An 18962-nucleotide genomic window follows, 5' to 3' on the forward strand; every position below is an offset into this window, starting at 1 on the left:
GGCCGGGAAGAGCGGGCGTGGGGGAGGGGAGCGGCCCTCCCCGCCCGCGGGATCAGCTCGCGCCGGGAGCGGGTTAATTTCAAATCGGGGGCTTGACTGCTCCTGGACAGTCACGCTCTCTCTGCCCGCCCGCTGGCCCGCCAGTCCCGGTCGTGGCGTTTCCCTCCGGCACCCACCTCGGCGCAGCGGAAGGACTGACTGACGGCCCGACACGCGGAATCCCGGCGGGAGCGGGAAAGGGGTGCCGAGGAGTCCCCGTTTAGCCGCCACCGGCTCCAACCGTGAGGTGAACTGACAGGTCAGCGGGACGCAGAGAGACGCGGGGCCCGCCAGCCAGGCACTGGGAGCGGGCAGGGGCGGGTGGCGGCAGCGGCGGCCGTTTCCCGCCTCCCTCTCCGCCGGGGGCCGTGGAGGGAGGAGCTGAGCTCCCGCGCAGAGGGGCGGGGGGGAGCGAGGGGGAGGGGCGGGGATGCCGTGGTTCCGGGCGCGGGTTTGCCCGCGCTCAAGCCCCGCGCAGCCAAGGGGCGGCGCCGGCCACGGTCCGACTTTCCGCGCCAAATTTTTAAATCGAAGGCGGAAGGTCCGGGTCCGCCCCGGACGCTACCAACCAATCGCTGGCCCGCGGCCGGCTCTCTGATTGGTCGGGAACTGTTGCCCTGGAAACCGCGAAGATGCTGTCCGGGAACTGTCTGGCAGGCGGCGGGCAGACAGCGCCCGGGGGGAGGGGCAGTTGGCTGCGCCGAGGGGGAAGTGCTCTAGTAGCCGAGCGGGTGGCGACTGGGCGACTGTACCTGGTTGCTTTACTGGGCAAATGCAGCCTTCTATGGTGGGATCCAACATCGTGGTGTGAACCCGCCCCCCGAAAAGCGAGTATATATAGCACTTCGGATGTTTGAAGTGGCCTTTTGAAAAAAGTCTTAAATCATAAGGCATTCTTTAAATGCCCAGCGCCACGTTTGGAGCTTCGGGACAGAATTTGGAAGTTTCATATCAAGCAATTTCCGAAGACTTTACTGCCGAGCCTGTGGGTGTAAGAGAAGAAATTGACGCATGTAGATGCAGACTTACATCCCGATATTTGGGATCGTGTCTGCTCGAGGGGCGCTCAGTCCGGAGCCCTCATCTGTGAACAGGTGGGTTTTTGCTACAGTATTGGAAGATGGTGGAGTCCGGAGAATGGCCTGCTTTCTCTGAAGATGGGAGAGGGCTGTCACTGCAATTTCTGTGAGTTGCTTGAAGTCGCAAGGCAGCGGATTCGTTTGCTGAAGGATTTTACTGGCGCTTTTTCGAGTTTTCTGCCCAGTGAGGCTATCTTTGGTTGGGAATAAAATGTAAATCTAGTTTGTCATTTTTTCGTTAGTCTTTGTTTCAGTGGCCTGCGGTGTCCGTGAAGAAAGTTTCAACAGATCTCCTGATTATTTTTCCCTAACGTTTTCTATTTTTTCTTTCTGATATTAAATTTTTAAATAGAATTGGTTGGACTACTTGGACCATCGGGATATTGGGAGGAACTCCAGTTTTTTCATTCTTAAAGAAACTCTAAATGTATGAGAAATATACAGAATGGAAAATGAAAAGGTACTCTTTAGCCTCAGTGTTCATCCTAGCAGTTCCAAATGCAATGTCATCTTGACTTTACTCCACAGTTTTTCAATATTCTATATCTTTCTAATGCCACATCCTTTTTTAGTTAGTCTGTAAAAACCTGAAAGGAAAGGAAATTTAAGTTTTGAAGAGGTGGAAGTTGGTTCAGTTAAGGTAATCTCATTTTTAATGGCTTGTTGGAAGTCTGAAAGAGATAAACAGAGAGAAAAGACGTTGGAATGGAAAGCCACAATAGTAAAATCTACCAATGAATTAAGTAGGTATTTTTAAGAATAATAAAATGTGTTAGTTGCAGTACAGTATTTCTGAAGATTCTTTAACAATAGGAATTCAAAAAGGACACTTGTCATGATTCAAGATTGGATTTCTTTTTAACATACTTTTTTGCCAAATTACCAGCGCCTTTTAACTATGGGGGCTGCAAAACACTTGTTTCTGAGATAAACATTTGATAAAAGTATAAAAGCATTGTTAAAGAGGTGTCTTGATTGTTGTCCAACTAGTGATAGGTTAAAACAATCTTATGTGTGAATTTCCTAAAACTTGAAGATATTAGTCAAATAAGAAAACTGGTACTGCTCCTCATAATCGCAGGCAAAGGACAGCAGCCTTTAGAAAAATCCCATTCTTGGGTCAGCATCTCTCTGGTGTCCATTCTCATAAGGATTCCCCATTGAATCCATCACACTGACTTCCGTGTAGGAACACCCTACCTGAAGTGAGAAGACCCAGGTTCAAGACCTGCGTGACCAATTTCAGCCTTGGTTTCCTCTTCTGGAATAATGCAAATGGAAAGTCATTTGATAAATGCTAAGGTTTCACACATATATGAAGCAGTCCCATTAATCTATGCTCCTGAAGTTATTAAGCCATTTTCTTTAAAATGAATACAGATAGGAAGAAAGTTTGAAGTCCCCTGTATCCAAAAGCAGAAGAAACATAGTCCTCATTAAGCTTATTTATGAACTGCCATTAATTTGCCCTCTTTTGTCTCAGAGTGGCGGTCCCACCTCTCTGGGACTGGCCTTGTGAACTTTAACTAATGTTACTTCTCTGGGCCCCATTTTCTTCCTTCATCTATAAAGTGACGGGCAGTAGATATTCAAAGAGCAGACTTTTGGGTTCAGAAATGCTGGTCCCAAGTACTCTACTGCTCCTTACTAGATTTTGCTGACTAATCTGACTTTTGCCTCCTTGGCTCTTTGTCTCTTCTACATTGCTAGTGGTTTATTGAGCACAAACTGCATGCAGTCACTGTGCTAGGTGAATACATAGTTGAGTGAGATGTGATTTCTTCCCTGGAGGCCCTTATGTATTACAGTGTCATGAGTAAAAGACACTCCTAGGAGTTTTGGATTACTTAAAATTGTAAGTCCTATTAGGGGAAGTTGAGTGAAGGATATAAGGTAACTCTCTTACTATCTTTGCAACTATTCTCTAAATATAAAATTATTTCGAACTAGAAAAGTGTAATCCTGATTGAACTTTTTTTTTTAATGCTTGGAACATAAGATGAAAAAATTAGATTGTACTTTATTGCAAAATTAAAAATAAGAAATTTAGTTATTAGAATAGACAATGGGTACAAAGTGATCATTGGAATATAGCTAATAATTTAATCTACAACCTCATTAGGCATTTTTCCCTTAGCAATATTTATTGTAAAATCTAGAATGAAAAGCTAGCTGATAAATCCTGTTTTACAATGGCTTGAATTACTTTTTTTAAACCAGGAAAATCTCTTCTTTGAGCCATGTAAAAGAGTACTGATGAAAACTCCTCTGAAAGAATCCAATACCCCAAATACGGTGTTGGCGGAGATCCAGCCTGACTTGGGCCCTTTAACCACACCCACCAAGCCCAAGGAATGCTCCCAGGGAGAACCTTGGACACCGACAGCCAACCTGAAAATGCTCATCAGTGCTGTAAGCCCCGAGATCCGCAACAGAGATCAGAAGAGGGGGTTATTTGACAAAAGAAGCTCACTTCCTGAGGCCAAGGACTGTTTACACGTAGGTTTTCAGAAGGCCGAGTGGAGGGTTGGAGGCAAGGGAGGGGTTTGGTCATAGCTATTGCCAACATGCCTGCAATATAAAGCCTCAATACCCAGCAGGCTGGTATTAGCTTCTTTCAGAGCAATGGAGAGGTTTTTTCTGAACCATTGAGTTATTTTTAGTTCACGCTTCCCTTTCCCATATGCCAAGCAGTGCATATTAGCTACCCACAAACTTTGCTACTGTTGAAAGTAAACACATATATAGAGTTAGGTGTCAGATGCCCCTAATAAATCAAACTTCATTTCAGAATAAATCATTCTTTACCTTTTTCTTGGTAGGAACAATTATCTGGAGATGAATATGAGAAATCCCAACCCAGTCGAAAAGAGAAAAGTCTAGGATTGTTGTGTCATAAGTTCTTAGCACGTTATCCTAACTATCCCAACCCTGCTGTGAATAATGACATCTGTCTTGATGAAGTAGCAGAGGAACTCAGTAAGTATGCAAAGAACTCACTGAAACAGTTATCAATTAAAGTGACGTTATGGACTTAAACTCCATCAGACCCACACTCATCTAGCCAATGTTTGTCAATGACACATATATGACCACAAGGAAATCATAAATCTCCAAATCCGTATTAATTTAAGCACAGATGCATATATTTCCTAATTTCAGTGAAGCTTAAAACAGAAGTTAAAAATAAATCACGATGCAGATTGCTTCTGATTGCATTTCAAAAGCTCTGACCCTTTAAAGGCAACATTGTTTTATGACTTGTCTCACTAACAGCTACAATTCTGAAATGTTGCCTTGGCCCTCTCACTGCAGAGCCATGCTGCCCAGTGGTGTCTTTGTAGTTTATACCAAGCATCAGCTTCTATGAGTAGGAAAAGGGCTTTAGAGCTCCCTGCCACTCAGCACTCATCTGAGGACTGTGGGTTTGCTGAGTGCTCTGTGTTTGGCAAAAGTTACCATGTTCCCCTCCCACCCTCTTTTACTCTTTCTTGGTAGACATGAACGTAGTTAGAGCTAAAAAAGAGGTCTGTTTCAAGTTCAGGGTACCTTTGGAGTCATGAAAATATATTAATCTAAAACTGAAAGAGACGTGTAGAAAAATATATTTTAATGTGTAGCTATTTTCACTCCATGATGAAATGTTTTGCCCTGCTGATACATGTTTATCAATATCAACTTTATTTAACAGTTTAAGAAAATGCAGTTTAGATTCATCTACTCTTCATGTACATTTAATAGTAGCTATGCAGGATGTGCCTTTTAATTCAACAAGTAGTTCAACAAGTAGTTATCTATCACCCACTATGTGCCAGGCAATGTTGTAAGAGTTTAAAATACACCAGTGAACAAAAAGGACAAAATCCTGGCTCTTGTGGGACTTATGTTCTATAGGGGGCAATAGGGAAAAAGCAAAGGATATAAGAAGTAATGAAAATGTACATTGGGAAGTGATATGTACAATGGAAAAAAGAAAATGTAAAAAACAGCAAGGAGGACCAAGGGGTGCTGGGATGGGGGTGCTTTGCGATTTTAAATTGAGTGGTCAGGACACATCTTGGTGAGAAGGGAACATCTGAGCAAGGACTTGAAAGAAGCAAGGGAGGGAGCTGGGAGGACACCTGGGGGAAAGGATTCCAGGCAGCGGGAACAGCCAGTGCAAAGGCCTTGAGGCAGGAGCAGATCTGCCATGTTCCAGGGGCAGCCAGAGGCCAGTAGGATGCACCCTTCTTGAAACTGCTTCCTTAAATGCTTTTCCAGAAAGGCTGTATTTAATCAATGATTTGAATTTAAGTCAACATTGAAAGTAAATTTACGATATTGAACAAAGAGAATTCTAACATTGAAGGATATTGAAAACCTAGTCTAAATGATGGGGTACAAAATTACTGGTATCACATTGTGAATGGTAGCTAAAAAACAAATACAATGAGAGCCAAAGAAGGATGGATTTTTTTATTTTTTATGTGGGTGTTCAAAAACTATGTCATGGCTATCGCACTTTTCTGATATCTCATAGCACTTTGTACCTATCATATGACTAGGCAGCTTAGTGTGTTTGTAGGGCAGGGGTGAGGAAAGTATACAAGAAACATGTTGGAAAGCATGGGATTTAGAGTCAGCTGGACTTGTATTAAAATCCAGGTTTTTCCACCTAACTAGCTCTGTGCCCTGGGGTGAGTTACTTAGCCCACCTGAGCCTCTATTTCCTCATCCTTAAGGTTGCAATGATAACACCTACCTCACAACTTTAGGGAGAAAATCCACTAAAGCTATATGGCACATATTAGGCCCTCAGTAAATGTGACCTTTCTGTTTCATAATAACATTACAGCCAGGTTAATTATTATTGTCATTATCATTAATAATTTGAGAGCAGGGATATATCTTTTTCACTCTCACACTGTTGAATGAATGTGCTTATGGTAAATAAAGGTATTTTATCCAGAACCTAATAAACATGGAAGAAAAGTTAAGTTACTTAGTTCTAAACATATTAAAAAACCCAATCCTAGTAACTTACAACTGTGCGTTATTTGCAGATGTTGAGCGTCGTCGCATTTATGATATCGTGAATGTCCTAGAGAGTTTGCATATGGTGAGCCGCCTCGCCAAAAACAGATACACGTGGCATGGGCGACATAATCTCAACAAAACCCTTGGGACTTTGAAAAGCGTTGGGGAGGAGAACAAATACGCCGAGCAGATTGTGATGATCAAAAAGAAAGAGTATGAACAAGAGTTTGACTTTATTAAGAGTTACAACATAGAGGACCATATCATCAAATCCAACAGTGGCCAAAATGGACACTCAGACATGTGTTTCGTCGAACTCCCTGGAGTAGAATTTCGGGCAGGTGAGAGACAGAATTGCAAAGCCTGGGCTGCATGCACTTCCTGTACATCTAAAGAAAAGGGTCTGTAGAGAACACTGCTCTGAAGTTTTGCTGCCTTTACTGTTAAAATGCTACAGTTGTCAACCGTATGATCAGGTTGTGGTATTTTTAGCCTTGTTACTTGAGAAGTCACTTGTCCCTTCATGAATTTTAATTCTTTAATCCTCACCCTTCTCCAAAGCTTCTGTAAACAGCCGCAAAGACAAGTCTTTAAGAGTGATGAGCCAGAAATTTGTGATGCTGTTTTTGGTGTCAGCACCCCAGACAGTAAGCCTAGAAATTGCTGCCAAGATTTTAATTGGGGAGGACCATGTAGAAGATTTGGATAAAAGCAAGTTTAAAAGTAAGTGTCATAGACTGCTGTGGATGATTTATTTTGGACCTATTCTTAAACAGTAAAATCTCAGTTGTAAACTGATTTCCAAATGCATTGGGTACATAAACAGATCTTCTCCAATTATGCTTTTAAATCTTCACTTCTCCCCAGAAGCACTGATAATATTACTTTAGCTAACTTGTAGGATTCAGACACGTGAAACTACTCTTATTTGTCTAACACTGTAGCCTATAAACAGTTCTTTCAAAATAACCTCATTTGATACTGTAAAGTTGGACTGCAACCCAGGTCTCCACTCTTTCCACTGACTCTCATATGAGGATATAAATAACTCTTCTAAAATTGTCCCCTTAAGTGACCTGAAGCACAGTTGGTTTGCCACTTTGGAAAGAATGGTTTAAGCCGGAATCTCTGCTCTAAATTAGAAAGGGATCATGGATTGGGTTCCTAAGACAGAACTCTGCCCTTGTACCTATACCAAATTTTGCAGGAACTTCCACAAGAGGAAGGGGTGGGAAAAGGGTGTGGGAGGAAGTGCTCAGCGGGTGGAGAGAGGCCTGCTGCCCAAGGCACACCCACCTCTGCTGGGGGCATTAACAAACCCCAAGGAGGGCATGAGGAGGCCAGCCTAGACACGGGCCACTTGAAGCTTCAGGAAGAACTAGCAGAGGCAGCTGTACAGTTAGGAGAGCCACCCCATGCAACCTCCGAAGCTGTGGGGAATGCCTGGGAACTGGTACACAGAACTGCTCCCATCCATATAAAGCTGCACTAGTCCCATGAAAGTATATTCAGAAATCCTCAGGTTGATATTCTATCTGTAAAGACAAAATTAAGTACAGACTAAAAGCAATAGTGCTGGAAATTGGTTTGGAAGATCTACCATTTCAGAAAGCATGTCCTGATACTACTGATGCTTTTTCTGAATTTACTAGACAATTTTCAACTCTGTTTCACTGGTTAGTCACAGCCTTGAAACTGATTCTAGGAACTGCAGATGTGTAATTTGCTGACTCCCCAGGGAATTCAGAACCTTCCAGCATGACTAGGAAGAAGTAGCTTGATTTGTAATTTTTTTATTATTAAGGTGGAATTAAAGGCAGACTGTTTTTAAACACAAACTTTTTAAGATATGCACAATCTATAGAATTAACATATGATAATATTCAATTACATAAGGACAATATAAAAATACAATGTTGATGAGGTACAGAATTTTTCAGCTTACAATATAAAATAAATCTTATTGCTATAAATTATTACAGAAAAGTAACCACGTTTATCACTGAGGTTTTATTTGTATTTATTCATAAAATTCATCTGAATCTATCAGAAGACACTGGGGAATGGTGATGCTTTGTAAAAAATCTGTAACAGTTTCTGATAGAGTGATCTCATTAAGTCATTTTTCCTTTTTTCAGCATGTGCTTTTGTCATTTCAGAATTCAATACCAACAGTAACTGAGTCTTAAATAATTAAAACTGTTTCTGTTATAATTAAAGCAGTATCACCAACTTAAAGAGTCACATTTCTCTCTGTCTTACATTGGTTAGGATAGCTTTTGGAATATGCATGAAGTCCTTGTGAAGCAAAGTCCTTTAATCTTTCATTATTCCATTAAATGGTATACATACTTCTTTTTTTCCCCAGCAAAAATTAGGAGGTTGTATGATATAGCTAATGTTCTGAGTAGCCTGGATCTCATCAAGAAAGTTCATGTTACAGAGGAGAGAGGCCGAAAACCAGCTTTTAAGTGGACAGGCCCAGAAATCAGTCCAAATCCCAGTGGTATGTATTTTTTTTTTCATTCCTTCTTTGCTTCATTATTTTGAATTAATACACAGAAATTTTCTTCCTCCCCCTTCCTACTCACACTCCCATGTGAAAAGAACATATATAAGTGGTTGACAAGACAATTAAAGATGAGTGCCAAATTAGAAAGTTTGGCTACTGGCTCCATCAGCAACCCAAGGTCCACAACCCCTTCTCATCCTGTGCCCAGGAAGCCGAATCTGTATGTGTATGGATCTGTAAACAGGGAAAGCACCCCGAAACATAAGATACTATTGCTGGTGTTATTATGCTGCTGAGTGAGCACAGTGAGCTTGTGCACATTGAGAATATTGAGTGAGTTCTTTCCAGCATCAGGGTTAATAGCCCCATCTCGGCTCTGGGATCCTGACATTCTGCATTCCACTGGACATGCCCTCCCAGGCAGGAACAGGGACTATCGGAGGCAGAGGCATGTTTGGGTTCAAGTTCCAGCTCTGCCACTTATTAACTGTGTGGCCTTGAGCAGCTTCCTTCACTTCTCCGAGGCTCAGTTTCTTCACGTGGACATTGGGGGGAACAATAACTACTTTGTGGGGTTATCATGATTTTAGATATAATCTCAGAGAGGAGTCCTTGGGTGTAGGGATTTGGGATGCAGGTCTGGAGCCAGACAGACCCTGGTCATGTTACAGCTGCACATCCCACTCACTGAGGGACATGGAGTCGATCAGCTAATGTCTTTGGGCATCAGTGTCCTTGTTACTGAAATGGGGATGCGTTTCATGAGAAGCACTACCTCGTGGAGTTATCGTGAGGATCATCATATTCCCTCAGACCCAAGACTCCACTGATTATATGAGACAAAATTTTTTATATAACAAAGAAAAATTGCTAACGATTACATGATAGCATACCATTGATTATAAGATACAGTGCTGTTTCAGAGATGTTAAAGTGTACAATTATGTATCTCAGAATTCATTTAATAAGATAACTAAGGTTTTGTATGTAAAGCACTTAGAACAATGTCTGACATGTAGTCACTGCTTTGTAACTGTTGCATGATTATTTCTAAAGTCACCCTTAGAGCTACACTTTAATTTCAGATCTCAGAAGGAAGTCAAACCACCCATATTTTAATATACTCCCTTTTTCTGCCTCAGGTCCCAGCCCCCTCACACCTTTCGCTTCCTCTGATTTGGAGATGAAGAGGCCTTCAAAAGAGAACTGTGCCAAGAACCTCTTCTCCACACGTGGGAGATCAAACTTTACTCGACACCCATCTCTTATCAAACTAGTAAAGAGTATAGAAAGTGATCGGAGAAAGATAAATTCTGCACCCAGTAGCCCGATCAAGACTAACAAAGGTATGTCAGGGACTCTGCTAGATAGAATTCCTTTGTATCTGATTTGTTAGCTTACCTGATCCCTGCAGTAGTTTTTAGAACTTGTTTAACATCCATATACCCAAAAACTGTTGAAGCCTAACTTATATATGAATTAAAGGATAAAAAGCAATTTGGGAGTTATTGTTTAATTGCTGTGTAATTGGGGGGGGTGGATTCTGTTCCTTTGACTTCAGCAAGGTTTCATCTGTATGAGCTTTTGTTCTTTAGCTTTGACATACACACACACCCCCTTTCTATTTTACCAGCCGAGAGTTCTCAGAATTCAGCACCCTTCCCAAGTAAAATGGCTCAACTTGCAGCTATTTGCAAAATGCAGTTAGAAGAGCAATCAAGGTAGGTTGGCAATGCTTGTTAGTAATATGATGAATTACTTTTACGTTGCATTATGAGGATTACTTATTTTATGTAAGAATAGGCTAGCCTTGGAAACAGGCAAGATAATCTTTTCTATAAATCATACTTGATCATTACAGAAAATACCTGCTACTTTCATAAAGGCATGGCTTTAATCTAAGGCTTAAAGTGGCAGACCATTTCAGAGAAAATGTGTTTCCTTTTTGCAGTTTTTTAAATCTTGTTTTTTAGTGAACCCAAAAAGAAAATGAAAGCACAACTGGCAAGATCTGGGCCCTGCAAACCAGCAGCCCCTCCAGACATCCCAGTGAATGCTGAGCTGGAGCTAACGGTGCCATCCCTCATCCAGCCTCTGGGGGTTGTCCCCCTGATCCCCAACCCACTGTCATCAGCAGTGCCTGTGATCCTACCTCAGCCCCCTTCAGGCTCATCCTATGCCATCTACTTGCAGCCCACTCAAGCCCAAAGCATGACAACACCCCAGGGCCTGAGCCCAACGGTCTGTCCCATCCCCTCTTCTAAAGCTACTGGGTCAAAAGACTCCACAGATGCCACCACCGAGAAGGCAACCAATGATGCTGCAAAGCTGAATGCCTCCACCAAGCCTGGAAACCTGCTTCCGGCACCAGAGAAACAAGCTGCAAAGAATGGAGACAGGGAGACTGCTGGAGAAAGAGGCTCAAAGAGGGCGAGCATGCTTGAGGACAGTGGTTCCTTAAAGAAATTTAAAGAGGACCTACAAGGACTTGAAAATGTCTCCACAGTAAGTACAGCCTTGAACAGTGCAAAGCTTTAGGAATTCCCTGGTTGATTAGAGGAGAATTGGGTGGTTTGTGAAATTTACTAGAATAAAGATCAATCTCTCAGAAGGCATGGGATTGTTCTTTAGCATCCCATAATCCAAACGAAGCCCCAGACAGCTAATCCCCAGACCAGGGTGATGACAGGGACATTTTTAACCTTTGGAGGAAGGGATTATTTGCTCTCTTTTAAGGCCCCACCAGTGGCTGCCCTTAAGTCCATTTCTCCATCACATACCGGAATACAAACACCTGTCACCAAAGACTTAAATAATTTTCAAGCAGACGTAAAACCTGAATAAATGGATGGATGCATCAGGTTTCTGTAACTCTTGCATTCTGAGTCATTACCTAATGTTTATTTTATGTCATGTACCTAGCATCTGTTGCCCAGAAGATAAATTGTTCCCCCCCATTTTTTATACTTTTGACCTAGAATTCAACACAGATTTTCTATGTCATGTAAAAAGAAGTATCAAATTGATCTTGGCAAATTATAGGAATATTTGATGCATTGTTTTCTAGAGATTTTGATGTTCTAGATAATCTTTTTTTCCTAGGTGGAGATTAGTTCAGGGAAGAATCAACATTTATCAGATGCCTACCCACATACCAGACATCATAGGTGCTCAGCACTTGTACATACATTATCTCATTTTCCTCCCTTAGGACAATTACATATGAAAGGCATTCTCATCAAATAAACACCACTAAATGTGAAAGCAGAAGTTAATCTCTTATTTTTGTCCTTGCTGTTAACTCAGGTTATTTTACTTCTCCAAATCTTGTTTGTCTGCATCTATAAAGAATTTATTCCCCTAGTTTTTCCTGATCACCTGCTGGGTGTAAGGCTGTGTGCTCTGGAGCAAATCAAACTGGGCACCTGCCTTTGGTGGTGCTTGCTTTTGAATATTTGCCCCATGGCCATATTACAGTTGTTGTGAAGTTAAGTGAGTTTAATACATGATGATCTACATAACGGGCTGTGTGATCCTTTTAAGACACCGTATAAGCAGACGGCTATGGTCTGTTACTGTTGTTAAGAAGGCTTTAGAATTTGTCAAATCTTCCCTGAGGATGGCCTCACAACATCTATTATTTTAGTATAGTATCACTTTGCATTTAATATACATGCTAGGGGGAAAATCACAAGGCTTTGGCTTGATCCAGTTTTCTGGAAGGTCCATAATCTCTTCGAGCCAGTGGGTATGATTTAATAATGGTCTCCTATTGCTAACTTAGTTATTCAGGGTTTGGGTTTACAGTAGATAGATTTTCCATGACCCCCTGCTTCTTTTTTCGTCTACAACTCCATTTTGAAAACCATCCTTTGTAGCATGGACTGAGAAGAACAACAACAAAAAATTCACGTATTAATCAGTTCATTCAGTAAACATTTACCGAGTTTCTACTCATCTTAGGTGGAGAGAAGACAGTAAAGAAATAAATAAAAATGAATGTAGCATAGTGAATAAGATTGAAATTAAAACAGAATGAGGTAGTAGGAAGACGGTGCCGACAGGGCTACTCTAGGCTGGATGAGATGACATTCAAGTTGAAATATATTAAATTCATTCATTCTGCTAATTTAATAGCTCTAATTTAAAAGAAAAGGAATTGCTATTATAGGTTAAAGGATTTTGTGGTGAATATACTTTTTAGAAAATTGAAAAATAATTATTAGAGTACTGAAGACTTGAAAGAGTTAAACCAGCAATGAGAATAACTTGTTCCATGAGAGCATGATTAAAGATAGCAAAGAACAGCTATTTGTAAAACTCCTAAATCCGCCCCTTAAAAACTCTATCCCTGCAGCCTTCATGGAGTCTAGTGGTAAAAACTTAAACAGTACCAACCATCTAAAAAACAAAATTAAATGTTTATGATAAACTAATGCAAGGTATTAATAATAGGGTAGTACATTGGAATTATGCATGATTTTTCTGTAAACCTAGAATTTAAAAAAAAGACAGAAGAAGAAATTTTGTTGTACATTTGTAGCATTGTGGGTCCTGAATTCACTGGTTCACAAGGAAAGGACAGGACTTATTAAAAACTAGATCAAAGTCTAGACTGTTGTTTTCAAAAAAGGACAGAAGAAAGATCCTGAGGAAGATAAAAGGAGGACTTCTAATTTATAAGAGCTGCTGTTAGCTTTTGCCGGTACTGCTCACGGGAAGGCAGAAGCAGGCTTTTCAAGCAGTTCAGCCACCCCTGTAGGCCTCCTCTGTTTGCTAAAGTACAGTTATCAAACATACATGGTGGGGGGTGGGGTACACCACCAACATTCAGACCTTTTCCATTTGGAATAGAACTTTACCCTCTGAAGGATTTGCTCCAAGGCATTTGGGTCTTTAACATGAATTAATCAGTTTCCTTTTATCTGTAGTTTTTGAGCCCTGGTGTCCTTTAGTTTGCATGTTTTAATACTGTTTGCTTGGTATCATCAGACCTTAAAGAACTTGGGAAAAAAAATCCTTTTATTCTAAATCAGGGGTCAGCAAACGTTTTCTGTACAGGGCCAAATAGTAAATATACATAGTTAATATTTTTGGCTTTGGAGGCCACAGTCTCTGTCACAACTACTCAATTCTGCTCTTGTAGCAGGAAAGTAGCATAGACAATATGTAAGTGAATGGGCATGGCCATGTTCCAATAAACCTTTATTTACAAAAACAGCTGGGGATGGGGGGAGGAGAGGAGCAGAGAGCAAATTTGGCCCATGGGCCGTAGTTTGCAGACCCCTGCTCTAAATCAACATTTCTTAAATGGTTTCCTTAAATACCAGTCCTCCCTAATAGTCTACCCAAAAAATTAGTTGTCAGATAGTTTGGGAAAAGCTACATACTGAATGCCTCACCTGGAGATTTACTGTGCACACCATCATTAAAATCCCTCAGAAATCCTCTAATAAAGATGCCATTTACCTGTGTTCAATTCAGTATACCCCAAACGTATTTGACCACGAATTGCAAAAGGCCTGTTTGCATCCCATCAAACAAGGGTCCCTCAGAATACTCTTTGGGAAATTCCATCTTACATAATTCAAGAACAATCAAATGAAATCCAGCAGCTTCATGTACTGTGTTCAATCAACTGCATTAAACTTGGTTCTGACGATTAGCACCACATCAATCTGAGACGTGGATACCAGGAGAATGTCAAATTGAGGGTGGCATGCTGGGTGAATCCTAACCCTAACCGGACTCAGGGCTAGCTTTAGGATGTTTCCTAAAACCACAGATGGCATTTGAGAAATAGATGGTCTGCGTTACTCAGGACTAATGTCAGCATGGGTGGGAGGGATATTTTGTCCATCAGAAGCTGGAAGGCAGGCCTGCCCATAGCCCATACCTTTGGAGGCTTTGGTCCTTTGAAACAAACATCAATGAAAGGGATATTGGTCCTGGAAGAGGCACGTGGCCATTTTACTTCCTGTGTGTTGTATGTAAAGTAAACCCTTCCTCCTTGTTTTCTAGACCTTGTTCCCATCAGGATACCTAATCCCTCTCACCCAGTGCTCATCCCTGGGGGCAGAGTCCATTTTGTCTAGTAAAGAAAACTCAGATACACTTTCCCCAAACCACAGGATCTACAGCTCCCCAATCGCAGGTAAGTGTACCACACCGTTCAAACATGGGGCAGTCTCAAGCTCACTTAAGTCTTGTAAGCTTCTCCGACAAATGCCTGTGCTTTTAAGATATTTCCCCCCTTTTCCTTCCAGGTATTATTCCAGTGACATCATCTGAACTCACTGCTGTTAATTTTCCCTCTTTTCATGTAACACCTTTGAAGCTAATGGTCTCACCAACTACCGTGGCAGCCGTACCTGTTGGGAACAGCCCGGCTCTCACATCGAGCCACCCTGTTCCCGTCCAGAACCCGAGCTCAGCCATTGTAAACTTCACCCTGCGACACTTGGGACTCATCTCCCCCAGTGTGCAGGTGTCCTCCAGCCCCGGGCCTGGAACCAATCCCATGTCTCCAAGAATAGAGGCTGTTAGCGGCATACCAGAAAACTCAGGCACTCAACAGGGAAGGGCCAGCAGATATGACTCGCCAGTCTCGGGCCAGAACCAACCGAATGGACAATCAGTGGCTGTGGCAGGGGCACAACAGGTGAGACTCTTTCCATTTAATTTAATTTTTCCCTTGAGTTGTTACACCCCAAATATCAGTATCATATGACACTCGATTTTGCTTTCCTTTTTTGGAGAGGAAAAGCATAGGAGAGGGAGGGAATTGAAGGCCTGCCTTCCTCCCAAAATCCGAAGAGTGCCCAAGGAGTCTGTATTATTGGGTCCTCGTGAGATTTTTGTCTCATCAGCTTACATAGCCGATTTTAAGGTGTGCGAGGTTCCTGACATGTTACATGTCCATCGTGTCTACTGAGGCTGCTACAACACGCCTATCTGGGTTTGACTTCTTTTTTCCCTTCCTCTCTTTCCAATCAGCCTGTTCCAGTGACACCCAAAGGGTCACAGGTAGTGGCCGAAAGTTTCTTCCGTACCCCAGGTGGACCAACAAAATGGGCAGGCTCATCTTGTGTGGATTTAGATGGTGCTAATAAAACCTCTTTAGGAACTCTCTTTGTCCCACAGCGAAAACTGGAAGTCTCAACGGAGGATGTCCACTAGTTGACAGATACTGGTGTAGTTTAATTTTTTAAAGAGTTGTTTAATAGAAAAGATACACAGAGACTGATTTGGTGAATATATTCTCTGAAAATACTGTAAATATGTTGTGGGGTTTACTTAATGTCCAAACAGATACTTATTTTCATACTTATATATATATACAGACATATCTATATATATATTTCTATAAAGCTAAGTTCAACCTTCAGTCTTACAAAATAAAAGTGAAATGTTGAACTAAAGTATATTGACTTCTAGGGAGAAAAGATTCATTGTTTCAGCTGAGCCTATACTATTATGTATTAAAGTTTACTTCCCTTTGAGTAAGTTTGTGACGTGCCTAACACAGCATTCTGTTAAACTTTGCACAAAGAAAATGCTGGGTGATGTATAATATATTTTTTAAATAGGAAGACTATAGCTATATTTTTTGTAATTTCTTTAACCCATTGTTGTTGCAGTATGTCTTTTTTGTAAGGTTCACAACAATCCTCAATCAAGTCTATGGAAAAATTATTTATAAAATGTATTTTTAATCATAAATTGTTCAAAATAAACTTTTATAAAATGTATTTAACATTTGCATTTGGCCAGTTATGGCAGTGTTGAAGAAAATGGAAATTTATCAAACCTCAGAGCACATTCTTGGAAAGATTCCCCTAGATATGTCAAGTTCATCATATGTTTCTACATTCTTCCTCCCTTTTGATTCTCAATATTACTCCAATTTCACAAAAGTGAAATGCTTTTGGAGAGGCTTTCGTTTGGCCAAGGATGCTCAGCTAAGTCTCATGTGCTTTCCACCACATCCCGGGAGATTGGAAACAAAAGGCCTTGCCACAACCAGCATCTCTCTCAGGTGCCCCTCCTCTCTGCAGAGGAGGATCTGCAGCTACAGTCCTCTTATCACACTTTCTGGATACCCCAGTTCCAGGGATGGGAAAGTAGCAATAAGGATGCTAAGCTCCACACTCAGAGAACTACCACACTAAATCCCCATGAGCTCCAAGAAAAGGAACAGCTACAGTGTATTTAGTGCATATGTACTTGACCCCTTCGTTAATGGATGAATTGTACCTTAAGAATGAACAAGTGCATAGGAGGCCTTCCCTGGTCAGAGTCTTAAAGTCTATTCCCTGCATGTTCACTGTATGCCAGGCACTGTGCTACACATTCTAAGCGCAATTTTTCTGAGTTAAAATTATAAGGTCACTGAGGCTCACAGAGGGCAAAGCAACAAGCCCAAAGGCACAGTGCTAGGGTGTGCAAGGACTCAACCCATGTCTGTCCGACCGTTTTGTCTATTACTCAACCCTATCTCTGGATGCATGCCTATCAGCTCTGGTAGGAGCCAAGCATTATTCCAGTGTAATCTGAGCATGTTTAAGGTTACCACCTTCAAATATATGTGCTTTGTTTGCATAATCAAGTACAGTTGGGATGGCAGATTTTCACACTGACCAAGAGATCTCTCTTTCTCACCACCAGACAATCAATATGAGTTATTTCCCCCAAAGAACCTTTGCCTTTCTCTTATCCTACTTGGAGGACATATGAATGGTCCCTGATAAACTCTCACTTAAATGAACAAACCTGACTTCCCAGTTGGGTGATATAGTGAATAGTAAATTATATCCCATAGCCCTGCCCTCAAGGTGCTTATGGCGTAGTTGAGAAAGACAGTACATAGACATGAATAAATGAAAGCCATCCATGCAATAAGGTAAGTTGGCAAATGGTGGATATAGATGAAAGACAGAGACCTTCACTAGAAGCTACTAGGTTCAATTGCATGCACAGTGCTATAAGACAAACCTGCCACAGCTTTGAGGAGGTGAAGCTTCTTTCTCCCTTTCCTATGAATCAGCTAGGGAGACTGGCAGCCATAGTTTTGTCCTGTCACCCTCATCAATCCTCCACCTGAAAAAGGATCTCTCTGGGACCAAAGTGTGGGGAAATCAGATGCACAGGAAGGAAGGAGGTGTGTTAGATTTTGAAGCATCTCTGGAGATTGTCAATTCCAGTTCTGCCACCATGACAAACAAATTCTCAACAAATTCTCTTTTTTTTCTTTAATTAGAGAAGTTGTGTGCTTACAGAACAATCATGTGTAAATACAGGGTTCCCACACACCTCACACCCCCACCACCCTGCACTGGTGTGGGTCATTTATTACAATTGATGACAGTACATTTTTACAACTGTACTATTCATTAAAGCCCATGGCTTAGGGCTCACTCTTTGTGGAGTGTAGTTCCTTGGATTTTTTTTATTCTGTTACCTTTTATACAATCTAGTATTTCCCTTTTTAATCATATTCAGATATATATTTCAGTGCTGTTAATTGCAAGCACAATGTTGTGCAACCATTACTACCATCCATTACCAAAACATTTGAATCATTCCAAACAGGAACCCTGTACATTTTAAGCCTTAACTTCTCATTCCCCATCCCCATCCCATCCCCTGGTAGCCTATCTTCTAGATTCTGACTCTGAGTTTGCTTATTCCAATTGTTTCAAATCAGTGAGATCATACACTATTTGTCCTTTTGTGTCTGGCTTATTTCACATGTCTTCAGCATTCATCCATGATGTCCAATGGATCGTGACTTCATTCCTCTTTACAGCTGAATAATATTCTAATGTATGTGTATACCACGTTTTCTTTATCCATTCATTGGTTGATGGACACTTGGGTGGCTTCCATCTTTTGGCAATTGTGAATAAAGCTGCTACAAACATCGGTGTGCAAATATCTGTTTGAGTCCCTACTTTCACTACTTTTGGATATATACTTAGTAGTGGGATGGAAGATCTATACTTAGCTTTCTGAGAATCCACCAGACTGTCATCCAGAGTGGCTGCACCATTTTGCTTGCCACCAACGAGTGAGTTTTCTTAATTCTCCACATTCTCACCAACACTTGTTATTTTCTGTGTTTTTTTAATAGCAGCCATTCTAGTGGGTATGGACAGGTATCTCATTGTGGTTTTGATTTGTACCTCCCTATTGGCTAATGATGTTGAGCATCTTTTCATGTGCCTTCTGACCATTTTTATATCTTCTTTGGAGAGATGTCTGTTCAAGTCTTTTGCCCATGTTTTTTTTTTTAATGCAATTTTATTGAGATATAG

General features: G+C 41.3%; 1 protein-coding gene across 1 annotated transcript; it reads left to right on the top strand.

Annotated features, from left to right (window-relative positions):
- Positions 1-234: 234 nt before the first annotated feature.
- Positions 235-16326, top strand: E2F8 (E2F transcription factor 8). The gene is made up of 13 exons (XM_037839246.1): positions 235-298; positions 1471-1578; positions 3339-3617; positions 3941-4097; positions 6161-6475; positions 6696-6857; positions 8503-8640; positions 9789-9992; positions 10280-10367; positions 10620-11151; positions 14668-14800; positions 14913-15307; positions 15643-16326. Exons 2-13 carry the CDS (start codon positions 1564-1566, stop codon positions 15823-15825), a joined length of 2601 nt encoding a protein of 866 aa, XP_037695174.1. The 5' UTR covers positions 235-298; positions 1471-1563; the 3' UTR covers positions 15826-16326.
- The last annotated feature ends 2636 nt before the right edge of the window (positions 16327-18962 follow it).

The sequence above is a fragment of the Choloepus didactylus genome, chromosome 6 (genome assembly GCF_015220235.1).
Source record: "Choloepus didactylus isolate mChoDid1 chromosome 6, mChoDid1.pri, whole genome shotgun sequence".
NCBI classification, from domain to species: domain Eukaryota; kingdom Metazoa; phylum Chordata; class Mammalia; order Pilosa; family Megalonychidae; genus Choloepus; species Choloepus didactylus.